Here is a 16,493-nt window from a genome sequence, read left to right on the forward strand (position 1 = left end):
CGCGCCCAATGCGTGACTGAGAAAGGCAGGAGCTACAGTAACTGGTGCAGCGGGAAGTGCCCTCTGGTCAGCACTGCTCTTCAGCTCATCAAATGTGGAACCAAACTGGGCCCAGTGTGCCTTGTGTCAAACTGTCTGCTGTAGCAGTTACACGCCTTCACCAATCCTACATTAAATTACGGTGAAATGTAACAAGAGCTGTTTAAATTTGTGGAAGTCGTGCAATTCTGTAGTACCACCTCGATGCGATGTTGAAAATAGACGTAAAGTTGTGAGAAAGTAAGTTACAAGGAGTGGGGTTGGTAGTGTGCTTTACACACAGTTCCTTTATTGTAACGGAACATATCATCACAGCTGTATTTCCAGTATTGTTTTTGTCTTGTGTATTGGCTAGCGAACCCAGCAAAGTTTCAGAATTGTTAAATACGTATAGCACTTAGAATATGTTCCGATCTGCTCTTCGCTCTGACCTTCACTCCTATACCCTGCCCATGCCTATTTCCTTCTCCCCTCTCCCAATCCATCTCCTTTTCCGCCATCTCTCACCTCGAGCCTTATGTACCAAATTCGTATAACATAATACGACCCCACAAGCTGACCTGCCTGCTTACCGTTTTGCAGCAGACAACGGTGTGAAGCCACCAGCTATGGAAAAACAAGCGGGCCGTGTGAGGGAGGAGGCAGCACCGGCTGTTGAGGAGGCACAACGGCAGCAGCAGTCTCAAGAGGCTAGAGATCTGCCAGGGCCGTCCCGTGAAGGCAGAGACCCAGCTGCTGGGGACCAGGTAGCGTATCACTGTTACATAGCTAGCTCCAGCTCCATATAGGGAAAAATCTTAAGTAACCTCAGTAGTATCAGAAGATGCGGATGTTTCAGTTCTTAATCGGCTTCATTGGCCTTCAGAACCTCCATAAAATTAATGATAGGCTTTCTTGATGTACTTGTCTCCATTTTCCTAAAGTTACCACATGGTTCACGATTTTATTACTTGTTTATGTAATGCAACGAATAAATCACTTCGTGGACCAGACATGTCACCGAAACAGTTTGCTGGTCAGAAGGCCACCAAGTGCTTAAGGCCCACTCAATGACGTTCCTCGTCTTCCTGCACAGACCACCCTTCCCGAAACACCTAACTTCCGTTTGCAGATTTTTAAAACGTCATATTTTTAGCATCTGTATTTCCAAGATACGATTTTGTTACCATGACACAGAAATAGGTTAAAAATAGCGTTCTTTTTGGACTGTCGTTTTGATGGTAGAGCCAATGGTTATGAATAACAGGAGTGGAGATCCTTCCATTGAGGACACTAAAAGCAGTGTCGCAGTTCGAGGACGCCACACATGGACAAAGGTAGCTCTTTTGCGTGTGACAGAATCCAATTTTTATGTCAGATTAATCAGTCCTAAGCATCAAATATTGATGCAAACTGTCTTCTGCATGTCGTAGTGTGTGGAATATTACCTGTTGCGAGACTATTGAAATTTGCACTCATCAAAAACTGAAATAGTTTCACTGAAAACGAAGCAGTTGCAAACACTTGCAAAGGTTACTTGTCTACTCTGCTGAATTTCCCAGATTCCAAATATGTTCCTTCTTTTAGATGTCATCTGTCACTTTTCATGTCTAAATGGCATGACTGCAGTAGTGTGATGAAGCAGCGACCATCTCCTCTAGCACGTCCTTAATACGTTGGTGCAACACTTTAGATGTAATAAAGGCAGCCGCCATGGTTTGATAAGCATCGGCCAACCAGAGCTTATTTAACTCCCCTACTTACAATGTTAGTCATTAGCAACAAAGAATCGTTAAGAGAAAACATTCGTTCAGGTATTGGAGAATCTGTAACTTGTTAACACGCTATTTACTCAGATTTACACTATGGCTGCGGAGGCACAGACTGAAAACTTGACGAGCAATAGCTGTTAGCTTTCGAAGGTTGCTACCTTGCTTCCTGGCGAGTCCAAATGTTACATATGGACTTAAATTGTAACATCATCCAGTTTCCTCACCATTAATAGCTGTTTCTTGTCCTAAATGAACAATCATCTTGCTGTGTGTCCCGAAAACTGACTTCTTGGACGATTCCTGCGTTGAGCTGAAGCGTGTTCGAGCCTTGTTCATATCTCCCGGCAATCTGTTAGGTATTCTTCCAGTGCGACGTGGGAAAATTTCCAATAGATTGCACGGTTCACTTGGATGAATTGAGGACTATGTAAATGGCCATCGAATTTCTGTAGCGTGAAGACCGTCGGACGTGAGTGAAAACTTATCGTAGTGAAATTTCCCCAATCTTAGGCATTAAGGTCTTCCGATAACCACGCTTCCCTGCACAGTGCAAGCCTCCTGGTCTCTGTGAATCTACTGCAATAGACATGCATTCGAAGCGGCTTATAATGAAGCCTCGGCCTCCTAAGCTGCCTCCCATCTCACTACCCCATTACGAAACTGACAGTCCCCGGGTTCTTCCACATGCGGGCTATCAATCTATTCCCTGTGCCATAGCTATTTCCTCAGCAGCAGCTATGAAAACGTTATTCAACAAGTTGTAAAAGGTTCGAAACGATCGAATTTCGTTCACTTCATTAAGCTTCCTATCTATTTTTCAGTACTCTTCCATGACAACACATTACAAAAGATTATAGTCTCGTATTTCTGTAGTCGTTTGCCTCCGAACGACTCTCTCCGAAGGCTTTTACGAATTTATATTCCATGTTAAGATTTAAGAAATTTTCTTGTTATTCCAGTTTATATCCTTCCCTACTTAAAGCACTGTCAACTACATTACAATCAAATAGTGACATATCGCCTTCATCTGGTAGTCTAATTTTTTCACATTAGACAAAATTTCGTTGCCCTTGTTTTGTTGATACTAATGGACTTCACAAGACGCTTTCGACTGGGTTACTGATCGTCTCTCAGAATTGCATGTTATCACGTAACAATGTTTTTTCTATATTTTTACTAAGATGGTTTCTGTTCTTTCGGACATGACTGAAAGATACCATCGGTGACCAAGCGGCTCATTAGAATGAAATTACAATGAAATTTACACCCTTAGTTTCTTACAGGCGGAGACATACGTCAACGGGGACAGATGAAAATGTGTGCCCCGACCGGGACTCTAACCCAGGATCTCCTGCTTACATGGCAGACGCTCTATCCATCTGAACCAGAGGACATCGACTAATAGCCGTCTCTCACGTTTCGCCCTTGTCATGATCCCCTGTCGGTTCTACCTCCATTCTTCCAAATTTTCCCAAAGAGCGAGCCAATTGGGGAGGGTGCCTTATATGGTGCATTGTGTCCATCGTGCATTTAGATCTTCAGCCCACTTTCTCGTCACATTGCAGTCCCCACCCATTCTCCATCTTTTGGGCGAGGACACCTTCCTGCACGAGTTTTTCACCAAGCGCTATGCAGTGCCACTTTCTGCGTCGACGATGACCATGGACTTCTTTGCACCTGATAACCCAGCATGGTAGCCAGTCTGTTGTGGTGGGGCTGCCATGTCCCCTGTTCGTGTAGCCCCCTGACCACATAGGGATCGCTCTGCTGATGCGTGCGCCGTTAACTCCCCACATATGCCACGGGGTAGATACCCACCCCATGGGGCATTGGGACTAGAGGCAATGGCCCTCCTGCCAGGTGGCCTTTGCTGCAGCTGGGTGGCGCGTGTGGGGAGGGCCCCTGGTTGGAGTGGGTGGCATCGCTGGATGACATGCAATGAAGTGTAGTCCATCTCTTCCTGGTGGTGAAACACCAGCAGTCTCTAAGCGTACAAGAGCTCATTTCAATGCACAGAAGTATGACCCCACATTGTTCCCTCCCTGGCCACACCATTGGAACTTCAGCCATAAGGAGGAACGGCAGGCTAAGGATGGCAGCAGATCTTATTTGCCCCAGTACCTTGTATGTTCGAGAGCTGATAGGTAATTTAATGACGATGAAGCCTCAGTTTTTGTTGATTATTTAGAGGGAAAGTTTGGGGAGATGGAGGGCTTGTCCAAAATGAGATCCGGGTCAGTCTTTATCAAAACAGCATCTTCTGCAGTCACGGGCGTTACTTGCATGACAAGCTAGGGGATGTTTCTGTAACCATCACGCCCTGTAAGAGCTTAAATATGATCCAGGGTATCATATTTCACAGGGACCTTCTTTTGCAGTTGGCAGAGCTGTGCACCAGTTTAGAGCGGCAAGGTGTACATTGTCTGGTGCGCGAACTGAGGTCAGAGGGATAATCAGGTTGCCACTGGTGCCTTCATCTTCACTTTTGAGGGTGATACTTTGCCCGAGAAGGTCAAGGTGATGGTCTACTGCTGTGATGTAAAGCCCTATATCCCTCCCCTGATGTGGTCCTTCAAGTGCTGGAACTTCAGCCATAAGTCTTCACATTGTACTTCCAGTGTCACATGTCGAGTTTGTGGACACCCATCACATCCCAATGCACCATTGCCCTGCCTCCCATTTGTGTGCCCCCAGGGGGCTCAGTCCTTTCGTGAGTACATGTGTGATAATGGGGCCCTGAGCTATTGCAGCCTTCCTTCTTTCCCTGGCTGCATATCCTTTCCCTTCCCCTCCCCTCCTTTCCTTTCCTGTCCTTGCTCCTTCCCCTCTGCCCTGCCCTCACCTCTCCCTGTCTTGGTGCCGTTGTTTGTCGGCCCCACAAGCCTCCTGGTTATGTTGGCCACGTGAATTGGTTTTGTTGAGTAATTACCTCATCCTTTTGGCATTCTCTGGTCCCCCTCTGGGGTTTGACCTCCATTACTAAATTCCTATTCTGTAGTGTGAGCCATTTGGGGAAGAGCACCTTACCTATCTCCAGCATGTGCCCTGGTAATTCCATCTTTACCTTCATTGTCTGATGCTAGGGTATATGAATGAAGGGACAATCTGGGAGGGCGGGGTTTTCACTTCGTTTGTCGTGTTCAGAAGGGCCCGAAGGACAACTGCATTGATACTGGTCACTTTATCCTGGCCTTCGAAGGGGATACTATCCCTGAGGTCAAGATTATGGTGTATCAATGTCACGTGAAGCCATACGTCCCACCACCTATGAGATGTTCGACGTGCTTCTCACTTTTCAGACTCATCTGTGGTGACTGCATGTCCGCTTCATGAGGGGAGTTACTGTGCTTCCCATCCTGTGTGTAATTGTCACTGTGATCATTCTCCATGTTAACAAAGCTGCCCAGTTCATAAGAAGGAAAAGACATAGGCGTATTGGTCCCTTGATCGTCTAACCTACAATGAGGCTCATAAGTGTGCCTGTCTTCATCCTGTGTCAATGATGTCTAGCTATACTTTAGTTAAATCTTCACCCTCTTCCTCCCCCTTAATTACCCCAGTCCTGAACCAATCTTCTCCATCCCCCTCCCCTGTGGTTCCCACACTCTCCCCTGTCGGCGCTGCTCCCCCTCCCCAGCTGGAGAAGTGTCCCACTTCTTCGGCGTCTGCTGATCAAGGGCACCCCTCCTGGGAACCTGGCACCTTCCAGGCCAAAGGTCTGCTGCCATCCAACGACCATGAGAACCACGGTCTGTGGGACCAAGGTTGTCTGCTCTTTCTGTTCCAGATCTTGAAGTGGCTCTCTACTTTTTGCAGCACAGACCTCCTCGATCTCAAACAGAAAAGGAACATCAGTTGAGGGACAAGGGGCCTGTGTCGCCAGAGGTCCTGTCCCCCACCTTCGCAACCTGACTCTGACCTGCTGTTCATGGACGTCACCTCCTCCTTGTCAGTGATGGTGACATGGCGGCATGACTGGCTTTAGCCTGTTCACCCCTCCCCCCATTTGCATCATCGTTCTGTGGTTACCCAATGGAATTGTAATGGATATTACAGCAACCTTCTGGAGCTGAAATCCCTTATTTCATTTTAATCTGCAGCTTGTGTGGTTCTACAGGAATCTCATTTTACTGATAACTCTCCGACCCTCTGTTGGTTCCCTGCCTTCTGTCGAAATCGGGTCGGCCCTCTATGGGCCTCTGGTGGCGTTTGTATGTTAGTCCATACGGACGTTACTAGCACGTGGATTACTCTTCAAACAACATTCGAAGTGGTTGCTGTTATGGTCCACCTGGACTCTGGGGTAACAGTCTGCAGTCTTTATCGCCCTCCTGACAGGACTCTTCCACCTGCTGCCTTAACAAACCTTCAGCAACTTCATCCCCTCCATTTTAATACTCACCATCGCCTATGGGGAAGTGTATTTTCCTCTAGTTGGGGTCTTCTCATAGATCAGTCCTTTGTAAACCATGACTTGAGCCTTCTTAGTGGTGGCTCCACGACCCATTTGTCTTGCTCATGGTACCTTTCCTACCATTGATCATTCTTCTCCCTCCATTACACTGGTCGCCACACAAAGACTTTTGCGATAATGACCACTTCACGTTGATTCTCTCGCTTCCTTCCTGCTCTCTGATGGACAGGTTACCTCGTTGGTCTTTCCAACGTGCTGATTGGCCTCTACATACTGCACAGGCCGTTTTCTCCCTCTTTGATGTGTTGTATTGATGTCCTACGTCACATGTATGATGATTGTTCGCGCTGCTAGCGTAACTTGCATACGTTATTCGCAAGTTACTTGAACGGATGGTAGCCTGCCGACTCTATTGGGTCCTCGAGTCTTGGAATCTGTCTCCTTACCAGTGTGGCTTCCGAGGGGGACAGTCTCCGATCATTTACTTCGCTTGTTATCCGCAGTTCGGCAGGTTTTTTCCCAGTGCCGCCATTTGGCTGCAGTATTTTTTGACCTTTGCAATGTCTGTGACACAGCTTGATGCCATCATATCTTACACTCCATGAGTGGGGTCTTAGAGGCCCAATCCAGATTTTTTCCGCCAGTTCCTGTTCCATTGGACGTTCAGGGTTCGGTTTGGTATTGTTTCTAGTTCTCCAGGGATCCAGGAGAATGGTATCACTCAGGTTTCCGTGTTCAGTGTACTTTCCTTCATTGCTATAGATAGACTTGTGGCCCCCGGTCGGTCATTTGGCCACGTATGCTCTGTATGTGGAAGTTTTCTGCATTTGGGTTGGTTCCTCTTCGATGGCCTCTGCAGAGTGGCAGCTCCAGGGTGCTATTCAGCGTGCCTCTGCATGAACCCTCTCACACAGGTTTCAATTTTCTGCTTTAAAATCGCGAGTGGTTGACTTCTGTCTCTGTACTATGGTCAACCCCGATCTGGAGCTCTACCTCGATGCTCGACAATTACCTGTGGTCCCACGTTTTCGTTTCCTGGGTCTTCTTTTCGACAAAAGGCTCACTTTGCTGCCTCATATCACACTCCTGAAGGTTTTACTTTTTGTCCGCCATAGCAATATGACGAAGGCCATTTAATTTTGGTCCTCCGTTTCCGTGTGGTCTTTTTACCCCTTTTTCTAGGTGACAGTTTTTAGGTGTCTTCTGTTGGTTGGGACTGACGTATAGTCGACTTTCAACGCCTGTCTTCGTGTTCTATAGTTTAGACTTTGGCGTGTATGACCCCAGGTTTTGCGCCCTAAAGCAAAACACGCTTGATGGATGGAATTTGCACGCAACTTCCCCAAGTCTGATGAAAAGTATGTTTCGTCGGCAATTTTCTGGAAAGTACTTTAAACGGGCACGAAAAAACATCCATCACGTTGACAGGTTATAGTTTTTTCCAGTCAGGTCAGGAAAAATAAGATGCAGCACCCTGACACAAGGGTGGGCTGTGCGTTAGTAAGACACTGCCTCCAAGTTGAGCTGTGGCTAGCTGGGTGATGACGATACGTGTCAGGGTAACCTCATTGCGGTTGTAGCTATTTAAGAATAGATATCGATCTATACCACTTCAGGTGAATGCTGGTTGGCGGTCAGTGTCTGTGAATCTCGGAATGTACCTTCCTTGGGACCGCTGGGCTTGGGGACGCAGTGCTAGCTGATCATGTATCACCAAGGCCATGTTGCTCCATCGTGTACTCGTATCAGGCTGTCTGGATGGCTAGACGTGTTTCTCCCAGGAGGAACAAAACGTAAGAGTGGCGTGTGGTCCGCCACCTAGTCACTGCCCTAAGGAACCGAGGGATAAGAATAACGTGTTGGCAGTGCCATCTGCCCCTACACAAAAACGGGCTTTATTACGGTTAAGCTGGACGTTGCCAAGTGAACATCGAACCTGGAAACCCAGAGGGCACGCGTCTGAAATTATCACCAAAGTAACAGAACACCGAGGAGGCAGGTGCGTGGCTTGAACTGAGCAGAGCCGCTGCTACTACTCGTCTTTTTCTCAGTCGACTACTCTTGCAAAGTGTCCAATGCATGCCACTAGCGTATTGTTTCCGTCGTCCTGTTAACGCGCCGTCGCCACAATTTCATTTTTTGGGAATGTCTGCGGCAGAAGATGAATTTATGTGGGAGCGAATTTCTCACCAAAGTTCTTGGAAAGATTTTACGCTACGTTCACATTGTTCAGAATCTAAAGTGCGAATCACTCTTAAAAATATCCAGTATCTGGTGGTAACTGATCATGCGGAAGGCAAAGAACAGCTGGTAAAACGGTAAAAGTGGCTAATTTGAACGGTGACTGCGTAGAAAAGTTGTTGGAGTATTAAATCGTATGTAAAATAGTTTAATTATCAATATCTGTAGGAAATGTTTTCCTTTGCAGATGAACCCCGTAGTTGAACGTGCATTGTGCTTCTGAAGTAGTGAGAGTTTAGTAAAGACCGTCCAGAATCTGCTGTACAAATTGGAAATTTTTCACCTCGGACTTTTCACGCCTCTGAACTGCCCGCTGTAGAACTTTGCAGAGCGTGTGCAGCCTCTCAGACCTGCTGCGCCACCATTCAGCAGAGGGCGGCACCTGTGGAAGAACACCTGGACTAGCGCGACGTACTGACAAGGGAACCTCCCCATCGCACACCCTCAGATTTAGTCATAAGTTGGCACAGTGGATAGGCCTTGAAAAACTGAACACAGATCAATAGAGAAAACAGGAAGTAGTTGTGTGGAACTATGAAAAAAATAAGCAACATATACAAACTGAGTAGTCCATGCGCAAGATAGGCAACATTAAGGATAGTGTGGGCTTAGGAGCGCCGTGGTTAGCGTTAGCAGCTGCCTATCGAGAAGTCCTTGGTTCAAGTCTTCCCTCGAGTGAAGTTTCCGTGCTTTATTTTCGCAAAGTTATGATCCGTCCGCTCTTTCATTGACGTCTCTGTTCATTGTAATAAGTGCGATTAGTAGACGGAAGGACGTGCCTCTCCAGTGGGAACCGAAAAAATTTGATCGCAAAGTCATAGGTCAACAGATTCCACAACAGGAAAACACGTCTGATATATTCTAAACGACACTGGTGACGGCATGTGCGTCACATAACAGGAGTATGTCAACCCACCTAACTTGTACACTAGGCGAATGGAGAAAGATTCTACCTTGCCCGATTTAAGTTTTCTTCTGGACGTGATAATCACTCACAAAAAAGTGATGAAAACAGACTTTGTCACACAAACTGCAACAAATGAATGAAACAGTTTCACAGTCGCACACTTTTCCTTATGCTTTGTCAAAACAAATGTTTTTAACGTTTTCAAATTTTTCCGGGTGTAGACCGTCAACTCCTGCATATATCAAAGCAAATCTGAAGATGTACTGGAATTTTGGAGAGCGAAGTTTATTATGTGTGGATGCCTGAACTTTGATAATTGTCTGAAAATAAATTAAAATTTTCATTCGAGGGCAGACTTGAACCCTTCGATCCGCAGTTGCTCACGCTAACCACGGGACCACAGCGCTCCTAAACTCACATTATCCTTGATGTTGCCTATCTTGCGCATGGACTACTGTTTGTATTTTTTGCATAGTTCCACACAACTTCTTCCCGTTTTCTCGATTGATCTGTGTTCAGCTTTTCAAGGCCTATCCACTGTGCCAACTTATAACTAAATCTGAGGGGGGGGGGGGGGTGGTGCGATGGGGAGGTTCCCCTGTGAGATAACGCCTCTGAATGAGACATCTTCTAGTAGTCAAACGTAGCGAAAGTCAGATCGAACAGACTTCACCTATAAAAATGAGCATTTTTCCGAGAAAATACTGATCCTACAAGAAGTAAACAATGATCCAGTACTGATTGTTAACACACGTTTGTGAAATGTGCATGACAGTCGCAAAGGACCAGACCGTGAGCTTCTCGCATGCATTCACAAATCCTTGAACGAAAGGAAAACATAGTAATTAGGAAACTTAAAAACAAAAATAATTTAGATTACGTATTCTTTCTAAAGTGACTATTCCGCCGTTCTTCTTTGCTACAGAACATACTGCAGTTCACTCAGCACAAAATGGCTGTCCTATATCCACCAAATTCTAACTTCGACAGAGGACGAAGGAATGTATTTCAATTCTTTTAGCATTGAGCTAAAGAAGCAGTGGAATGAGAACGACTTTTCTATGCTCGGTGGCATGTAACACCAGGCCAGTGAACAGCTCGTGTTCAGCGAGGTTAGTCCACAGTGCTCTGCAAAGGCGATGATATACTCAGATTTTTGGATCACATTCCACATGAGTTTGTAGCGGTGTTGGTGTAACGATTCTTGCTGTTACCAAGCGAGGGGAACGCAACAGCAAGAATTCCTCTACCTGTTTTTGACTAGCAATAACTGGCCTTGTATTTACTTGTCGCACGTTACTAGTTTGGTTGAAAACGACCGTCAACATGTTCAATGAAACGGACGAGGCATCTCCAGTGTTGTCAAAGCGCACAAGGGTAGAGCTGTGAAATAAAATGGATATATGAAACAGCTGAGCTGTAATTTTAAAGTTATGAACTTCAAACGGTCGTCAGTTCGGAAAGATCAACACTATTTCGAACCAGCTTACGATCAGTGTAAACGTCTTGCATTTGGATGTCAAAAATAGTGGCACGAATTACATTCAACAAACCACAAACCTAGTTCATATTAATGCTTGGAAAGTACAGCAATATACTTCGAAATAAGATCACTTTTATGCAAAAAAAAACTGGTCAGTAAGCAGAAATTTAAATAGAAAAATTATTCCGTTGCTTACACCTCACTTCAACACGTCCTTACATACGGGCACGCATTTATCGTTACCTTGATCCACCAAACCTTTACTACTGTCTCCATGACGATTTAAAGCAACGACGGTAAAAGCAGTTTAAAACCATACATCGATGATAAACTTTTATACATACTTGTAACATACCGTTTGATAGAAGCAAGACTATCAGTTAATTAATAACTAACTTAAGCTGCACTTTGCAAATTATAATAACACGAGCTATTGGTAAAATTCTGTAGTCCCGAGTTATTTTTATCCGTTTTTTAGATAAGGCACAGTATATGGTGTCACCACAAGACACCACACTTGCTAGGTGGTAGCCTTTAAATCGGCCGCGGTCCGCTAGTATACGTCGGACCCGCGTGTCGCCACTATCAGTGATTGCAGACCGAGCACAGACACACGGCAGGTCTAGTCTAGACTCCCTAGCACACACCCCAGTTGTACAGCCGACTTTACTAGCGATGTTCACTGCATACATACGCTCTCATTTGTACAGACGACAGTTTAGCATAGCTTTCAGCTACGTCATTTGCTACGACCTAGCAAGGCGCCATATTTGTTACTATGTTTTGTGAACAGATATTGTGAATCATGTACCGTAAAGAGCGACGTTAATCATTAATGGATTAAAGTTAGGTATCAAACTAAATACGTCTGCTTTCTGAATTCTAATTCCTTGTCATGTTCCAGACCTCACGGCATTAGTCCTTCCCTCCTCAAGCCAGCCCGCGAGAGCTAAAACGCGTGCACTTCGGCCCCCTCCAGTAAGTAACACGGTGTTGGCTCTTCTGCCAACACAACACACTATCTTACGAAGCTTTGGTTGTGAGCTCGCAGTTTTTGGTAATGGTTTTCCCTGTCTTAGTGTTTTTCAGTTCCTCTTGGATGCGGTCTTTCTCCACACCCTACTTTGTTTCAGAGGAAACTCTGTTGAATAGTGGATGCTTTTCCCGCCTTGACTACATTGGAGCAAGGGTGTGTCGGCTGTGGGGTAAGACTTCTACCCCCCCTCCCCACCAAATCACATTCAGAGACCTGTCCCCATCTGTTGCTTTACCTATTTTTCTCCTGTTTTTGTTATTGGGAGTCAGACATCCATTACATTTTAAGGCTTTCCACTTTTGTCTTTAGAGCAAACTAGCACACTTTGCTTTGTCAACTGTCCTAGCCCTTTATCCAGCTAGCAGGGCTGGATGTGGGGTCTGGACTTGGCCAGTCCCTTCAACAACTGTTTTTTTCTTTGCCCTAGGAAAGCGGCGCGGAGCTGGAGGGGCTGCCTGCTGCAGGTGCTGAGTCTCCAGCGCTGGAGAAGGCTGGTAAGTGTCTGCGTGAAGCTGACCTCACAGTGGTACAGAGTGCAGGCATAAGCTCCTCTTGTACACGATCGACTGTCTCGTCTCACGTGACTGCTCGAGGCAAGTCTTAGACAGTGCAGCTGGCATTTAGTTCTGCACAGGGACTGGTCGGTTAAGCGGTGATTCTGCTTTACAGTTGTCTGCAAAAATTGGGTGCCACGTGAAAGCTGTCTGCTGTGCAGTATGGAACCTGAAATGCGAAAGTGAAGTTATGGTTCAAATGGTTCTCAGCACTATGGGACTTAAAATCTGAGGTCATTAGTCCCCTAGAACTTAGAACTACTTAACCCTAATTAACCTAACATCACACACATCCATGCCCGAGGCAGGCTTCGAACCTGCGACCGTAGCGGTCGCGCGGTTCCAGACTGAAGCGCCTAGAACCGCTCGGTCACTACGGCCGGCTGAGGTTATGAGGAACAATTTTTTTTAGGAAAGACGAAATATAATATCTAAACGTAGGTATAAGCAATGTTAATACGCAGTTAATGACAAAACCAAAATCCATAGCGAACGATCTTGTCAAGTGACCTAGTATATTAATTACCGCCCTGAGACGTGGAAGAAAAGTCATCGAAACTCACAATACACATTTGACAGAAAAATATGTACTTGAAAACAATTTCTAGAAAGCAGGAAAGTGCCTTTTCGTTTTACCTTTGTATCCTGTTTCTTTGCTTATAGGAGGTGCCAAATAACCCAGAAAGTAATCTTAGTTGTCAAATAATTCTGACTTCTTGCACTGTTGAAATGATTATTAATGACATGTTTATCTTTGTGTGTCGTCCTTTATGTAAAATGTAGGCTTTTCCTCAGTAACTATTATGGAACACCAGTAGAAACAAGTGCCAGGACCTTGTGTAACCTATCAATATCCCGAACAGTAAGAAAACATAACGTATCAAGAAGGTGGGAAAGAACAATGTTTGTACGACACGGGTGAAGTCGGCCACAACTGGTTCGCCTCAAATGTGAGGAGAGGTCGCCATATCCGCTTGTTTCAGCGCGAGCGTAATGTGCAACATACCTCGAAATTCAAAACTCCGTACTAGGCACAGTTCAGAGCATAAACTTCATACACATTCTCGTGTAGCGGTTGGTTGATTTACATGCGTGCACGGAAGGCGTATGCACTTTGACTAGGCTATTTCCATGAGACAGCGGCTCGTGTAAAACGGGGCCCTGATTAGGTTGATTTCTACGGGAGAAGCATTTGAGAACATTCAGACATATCACTCGCTCCGTGTTCTTGCTTAGACCTAAAAAGGGTTTTTAACCACCAACCGGATGCGAAATTAAGGCCACAGTGAAAGTAGTGTGGAGAGTAGTATAGAAGCAGCGCTCGCTAGTACACCTGTCTATTGCGTCATGTCACAAATTCTGGTTCTGAGTGCACAGTGAACACGAGGATGCCTAGAAAGTGTTTTCCACCAAGCATGAAAGCCTGCTGGGTGTTTGGCCTCATTTCCTGGAGCCGACAGTGTCGCGCATCATAACTGTCGGCCTCATACTGCAGGTGCAACGAAGGTGAACTGTTGGGTATGACGGCAGCGTTTTGGTACACAGCGAGCGGCAGATCAGAGTAGGGAATTGGCGGAAATGAGGTGGGTGACTCCTTTGACAAGGGTATTGGAAACCTGGAACAGTGCTACAACAAATACGTAACTTACTGCTCTTCAGTCCTTTGCCACCTGACAATTCCAATACTATCAGCAAGCCTCATCATCTTTCTCTTGTCTCAGAGCTTAAATTTCCTCTGCAAACATTTTTTGGCTTCCTTTACTGCTTACACAAGGCAGAACCTGAACAAGATTGGGGTATGCTACGATCATTTCTCACTGCTTCCCTATCACGTCCTTAGTTATATGAATCTAAGGTCTGGTTTCTATAAACGTTGTACACATCCCGCCTTTGCCTGTCTTTTCCTCCTGCCACGTTTAGTATTCAAACAGCGTGTTCCACTGACACTGTCGAGAGATTCCCTTACGACAAATGTAGATCTTACTTTAACCTATTTCCTAAACAGCTCTAGCCTCTATACTGCCTCACGTGCCCCACTTTTCCCAAGAGCCCAAACCGATCTTAAGGTTGGTTTCTTTTACCATTACTTCGTAAATTCGTCAGTATTTATTTTGCAGGTTTGGGTACTAACGCAACAGATGAGTACGTAACATTCACACCTGTCAGCACAGACCTTCGTTAAAACAGCCTTACCCAGTTGACTCCTTATGGGAGAGTCACTTCCGTTCTCTGCCTTCATTGCGACAGTTAATCTTCGGATTTCCAGGGTCTGCTTTTCGCCTCCTTCATTTGACTACTTCCGCATTTGCCACTTGACGGATGAAGGGACTGACGACATTGCAATTTAGTCCCTTCCACTCCATACCAGGCAACCAAAATTACTCACCTGGGAACATTGTTCCAGGCACCAGTGGGCTGGAGCGAGGGATCTCGCCGGATGCTTCTCCAGAAGAGCAGGAGGAGCCCCCACGAAAGAAGTCTGCGTCACCGGAGCGCTCCCTGGAGCGGGCAGAGGGCGCGAGCTCCTCCAGCCAGCAGGAGGGGGGCCAACAACCGCTGCCGGATGAACCTTCTCTGGAAGGGCAGGAGCAGCCCCCACCAAAGAAGTCTGCATCGCCAGAGTGCTCCCTGGAGCAAGCACAGGGCACGAGCACCTCCAGCGAGCAGCAGGATGGGGAGGGCCAACAAACCCTGCCGGATGGCTCCAAGAAGAGGTAAAAGCAAGGCAGCGTCTGGGTCTGCGTTCTGTACTCACTGTATGTACGTTGTAGCCATAGACAGTAAGATAAGGACGCATGTCTAATCAGGCATGCCACACACAGGCTGTACTTCACTATTATTAATTAGTAAACGTTCCTTCAGAATATGATATATGGTGTCGTGGAATAGATCTCACTGGGATCGTTACTTCTACATAACGAACGACGATGGAAAAATTGCTTGTAAAAATATCGGTCATTTGATCAGCATTAGCATCAACCTTGAGGTTTTTGGAGAGCTTTGCAACGTTGGCATTTAAACGGCCAACTCCTCACGCAATGGAAAAGGCACTCCCCCGATACAGTGTTAGGAATGTGTGTACGTAGGTGACTTACCAATCTTCTCAATCCATTCTTTTTCGAACAGTCTACGGGTATACTGCCGGTTCATTGTGTCCAACGGGCACAATATTTCAGCGGTCAGACACGTCGCCATCGTCAGGTGCGCTGACGAACTGAACTCCCGAGGGCGGGCAGCCGTTATAAATCCCCCCGCTCCTCCCACCCCCACGGGCCGATCTCTTCGCCGTCCGCGCCCGCGCGCCGGCGGGCGCGAAGACGTGGGCGTCGGAATCGGCCGCCCGCTTTCAGGAGCTGTCTGGGTTTAGAGCGCGACATTTTGCACTTGACCATTTCGTTACTTTGTCATGAACGGTTTTCTGCAGATATCATTGTTACCGTGTTTTTCAATCTGGAGAAGGTCTAAGACATCTTATGGAGAACTAGTATCCTATGTACTCCATACATGTGCGGCTTCCTTGGCTGCCTGCCCTATTAACTTAAGGAATTTTTAAGACAGTTGTCAAGATGCGTGTGGGTTCTGTCTTGTTGGACATCTTTACCCATGAAAACGGTGTGCCTCAACGTTCCGTCCTGAGCGTCGTCGTCATTGCTATCGCCATTAACCCTATAATGGCCTGTCTCCCGCCAGGCATCTCCAGCTCCCTTTTTTGCTAACGATTTTGCAGTCTATTACAGTTCCCTGCGTAGCTGTCTTACTGGACGCCGTCTTGATCGTCTTTACTCCTGGAGTAACGACAATGGCTTTCGTTTTTTCCATTGCCAAAACCGTCTGAGTTTCTGGCGATGCAAGTAGTTTGTCACCATCTTTACAACTTGGGCCTATTGCCGTTCCGTTCGGTAAACCTAGGAAATTGCTGGTTACCATGCTCGATAGGAAGCTCTTGGTTCTCCCATGTGTCTTACCTGGCAGCTCGCTGTACGCGGTTCCTCAATGTAAGTGTCCTCAATGGTACTTCCTAGAGTGCCGATCGAACCACCCTTCTCCATTCATACCTCTCCCCTGTCC

At 46.3% G+C, this 16,493-nt stretch overlaps 1 protein-coding gene across 1 annotated transcript in view; it reads left to right on the forward strand.

Moving 5' to 3' along the window:
• The first annotated feature begins 647 nt into the window (after window positions 1-647).
• LOC126456566 (uncharacterized) overlaps window positions 648-16,493 on the forward strand; it is a 52,589-nt gene continuing 36,743 nt past the window's right edge. The window contains exons 1-3 of the mRNA XM_050092312.1: window positions 648-785; window positions 12,299-12,365; window positions 14,830-15,139. Of these exons, the coding sequence (XP_049948269.1) occupies window positions 648-785; window positions 12,299-12,365; window positions 14,830-15,139 (515 nt within the window). The remainder of the gene's footprint in view (window positions 786-12,298; window positions 12,366-14,829; window positions 15,140-16,493) is intronic.

The sequence above is a fragment of the Schistocerca serialis genome, chromosome 2, assembly GCF_023864345.2.
Source record: "Schistocerca serialis cubense isolate TAMUIC-IGC-003099 chromosome 2, iqSchSeri2.2, whole genome shotgun sequence".
Taxonomy (NCBI): domain Eukaryota; kingdom Metazoa; phylum Arthropoda; class Insecta; order Orthoptera; family Acrididae; genus Schistocerca; species Schistocerca serialis.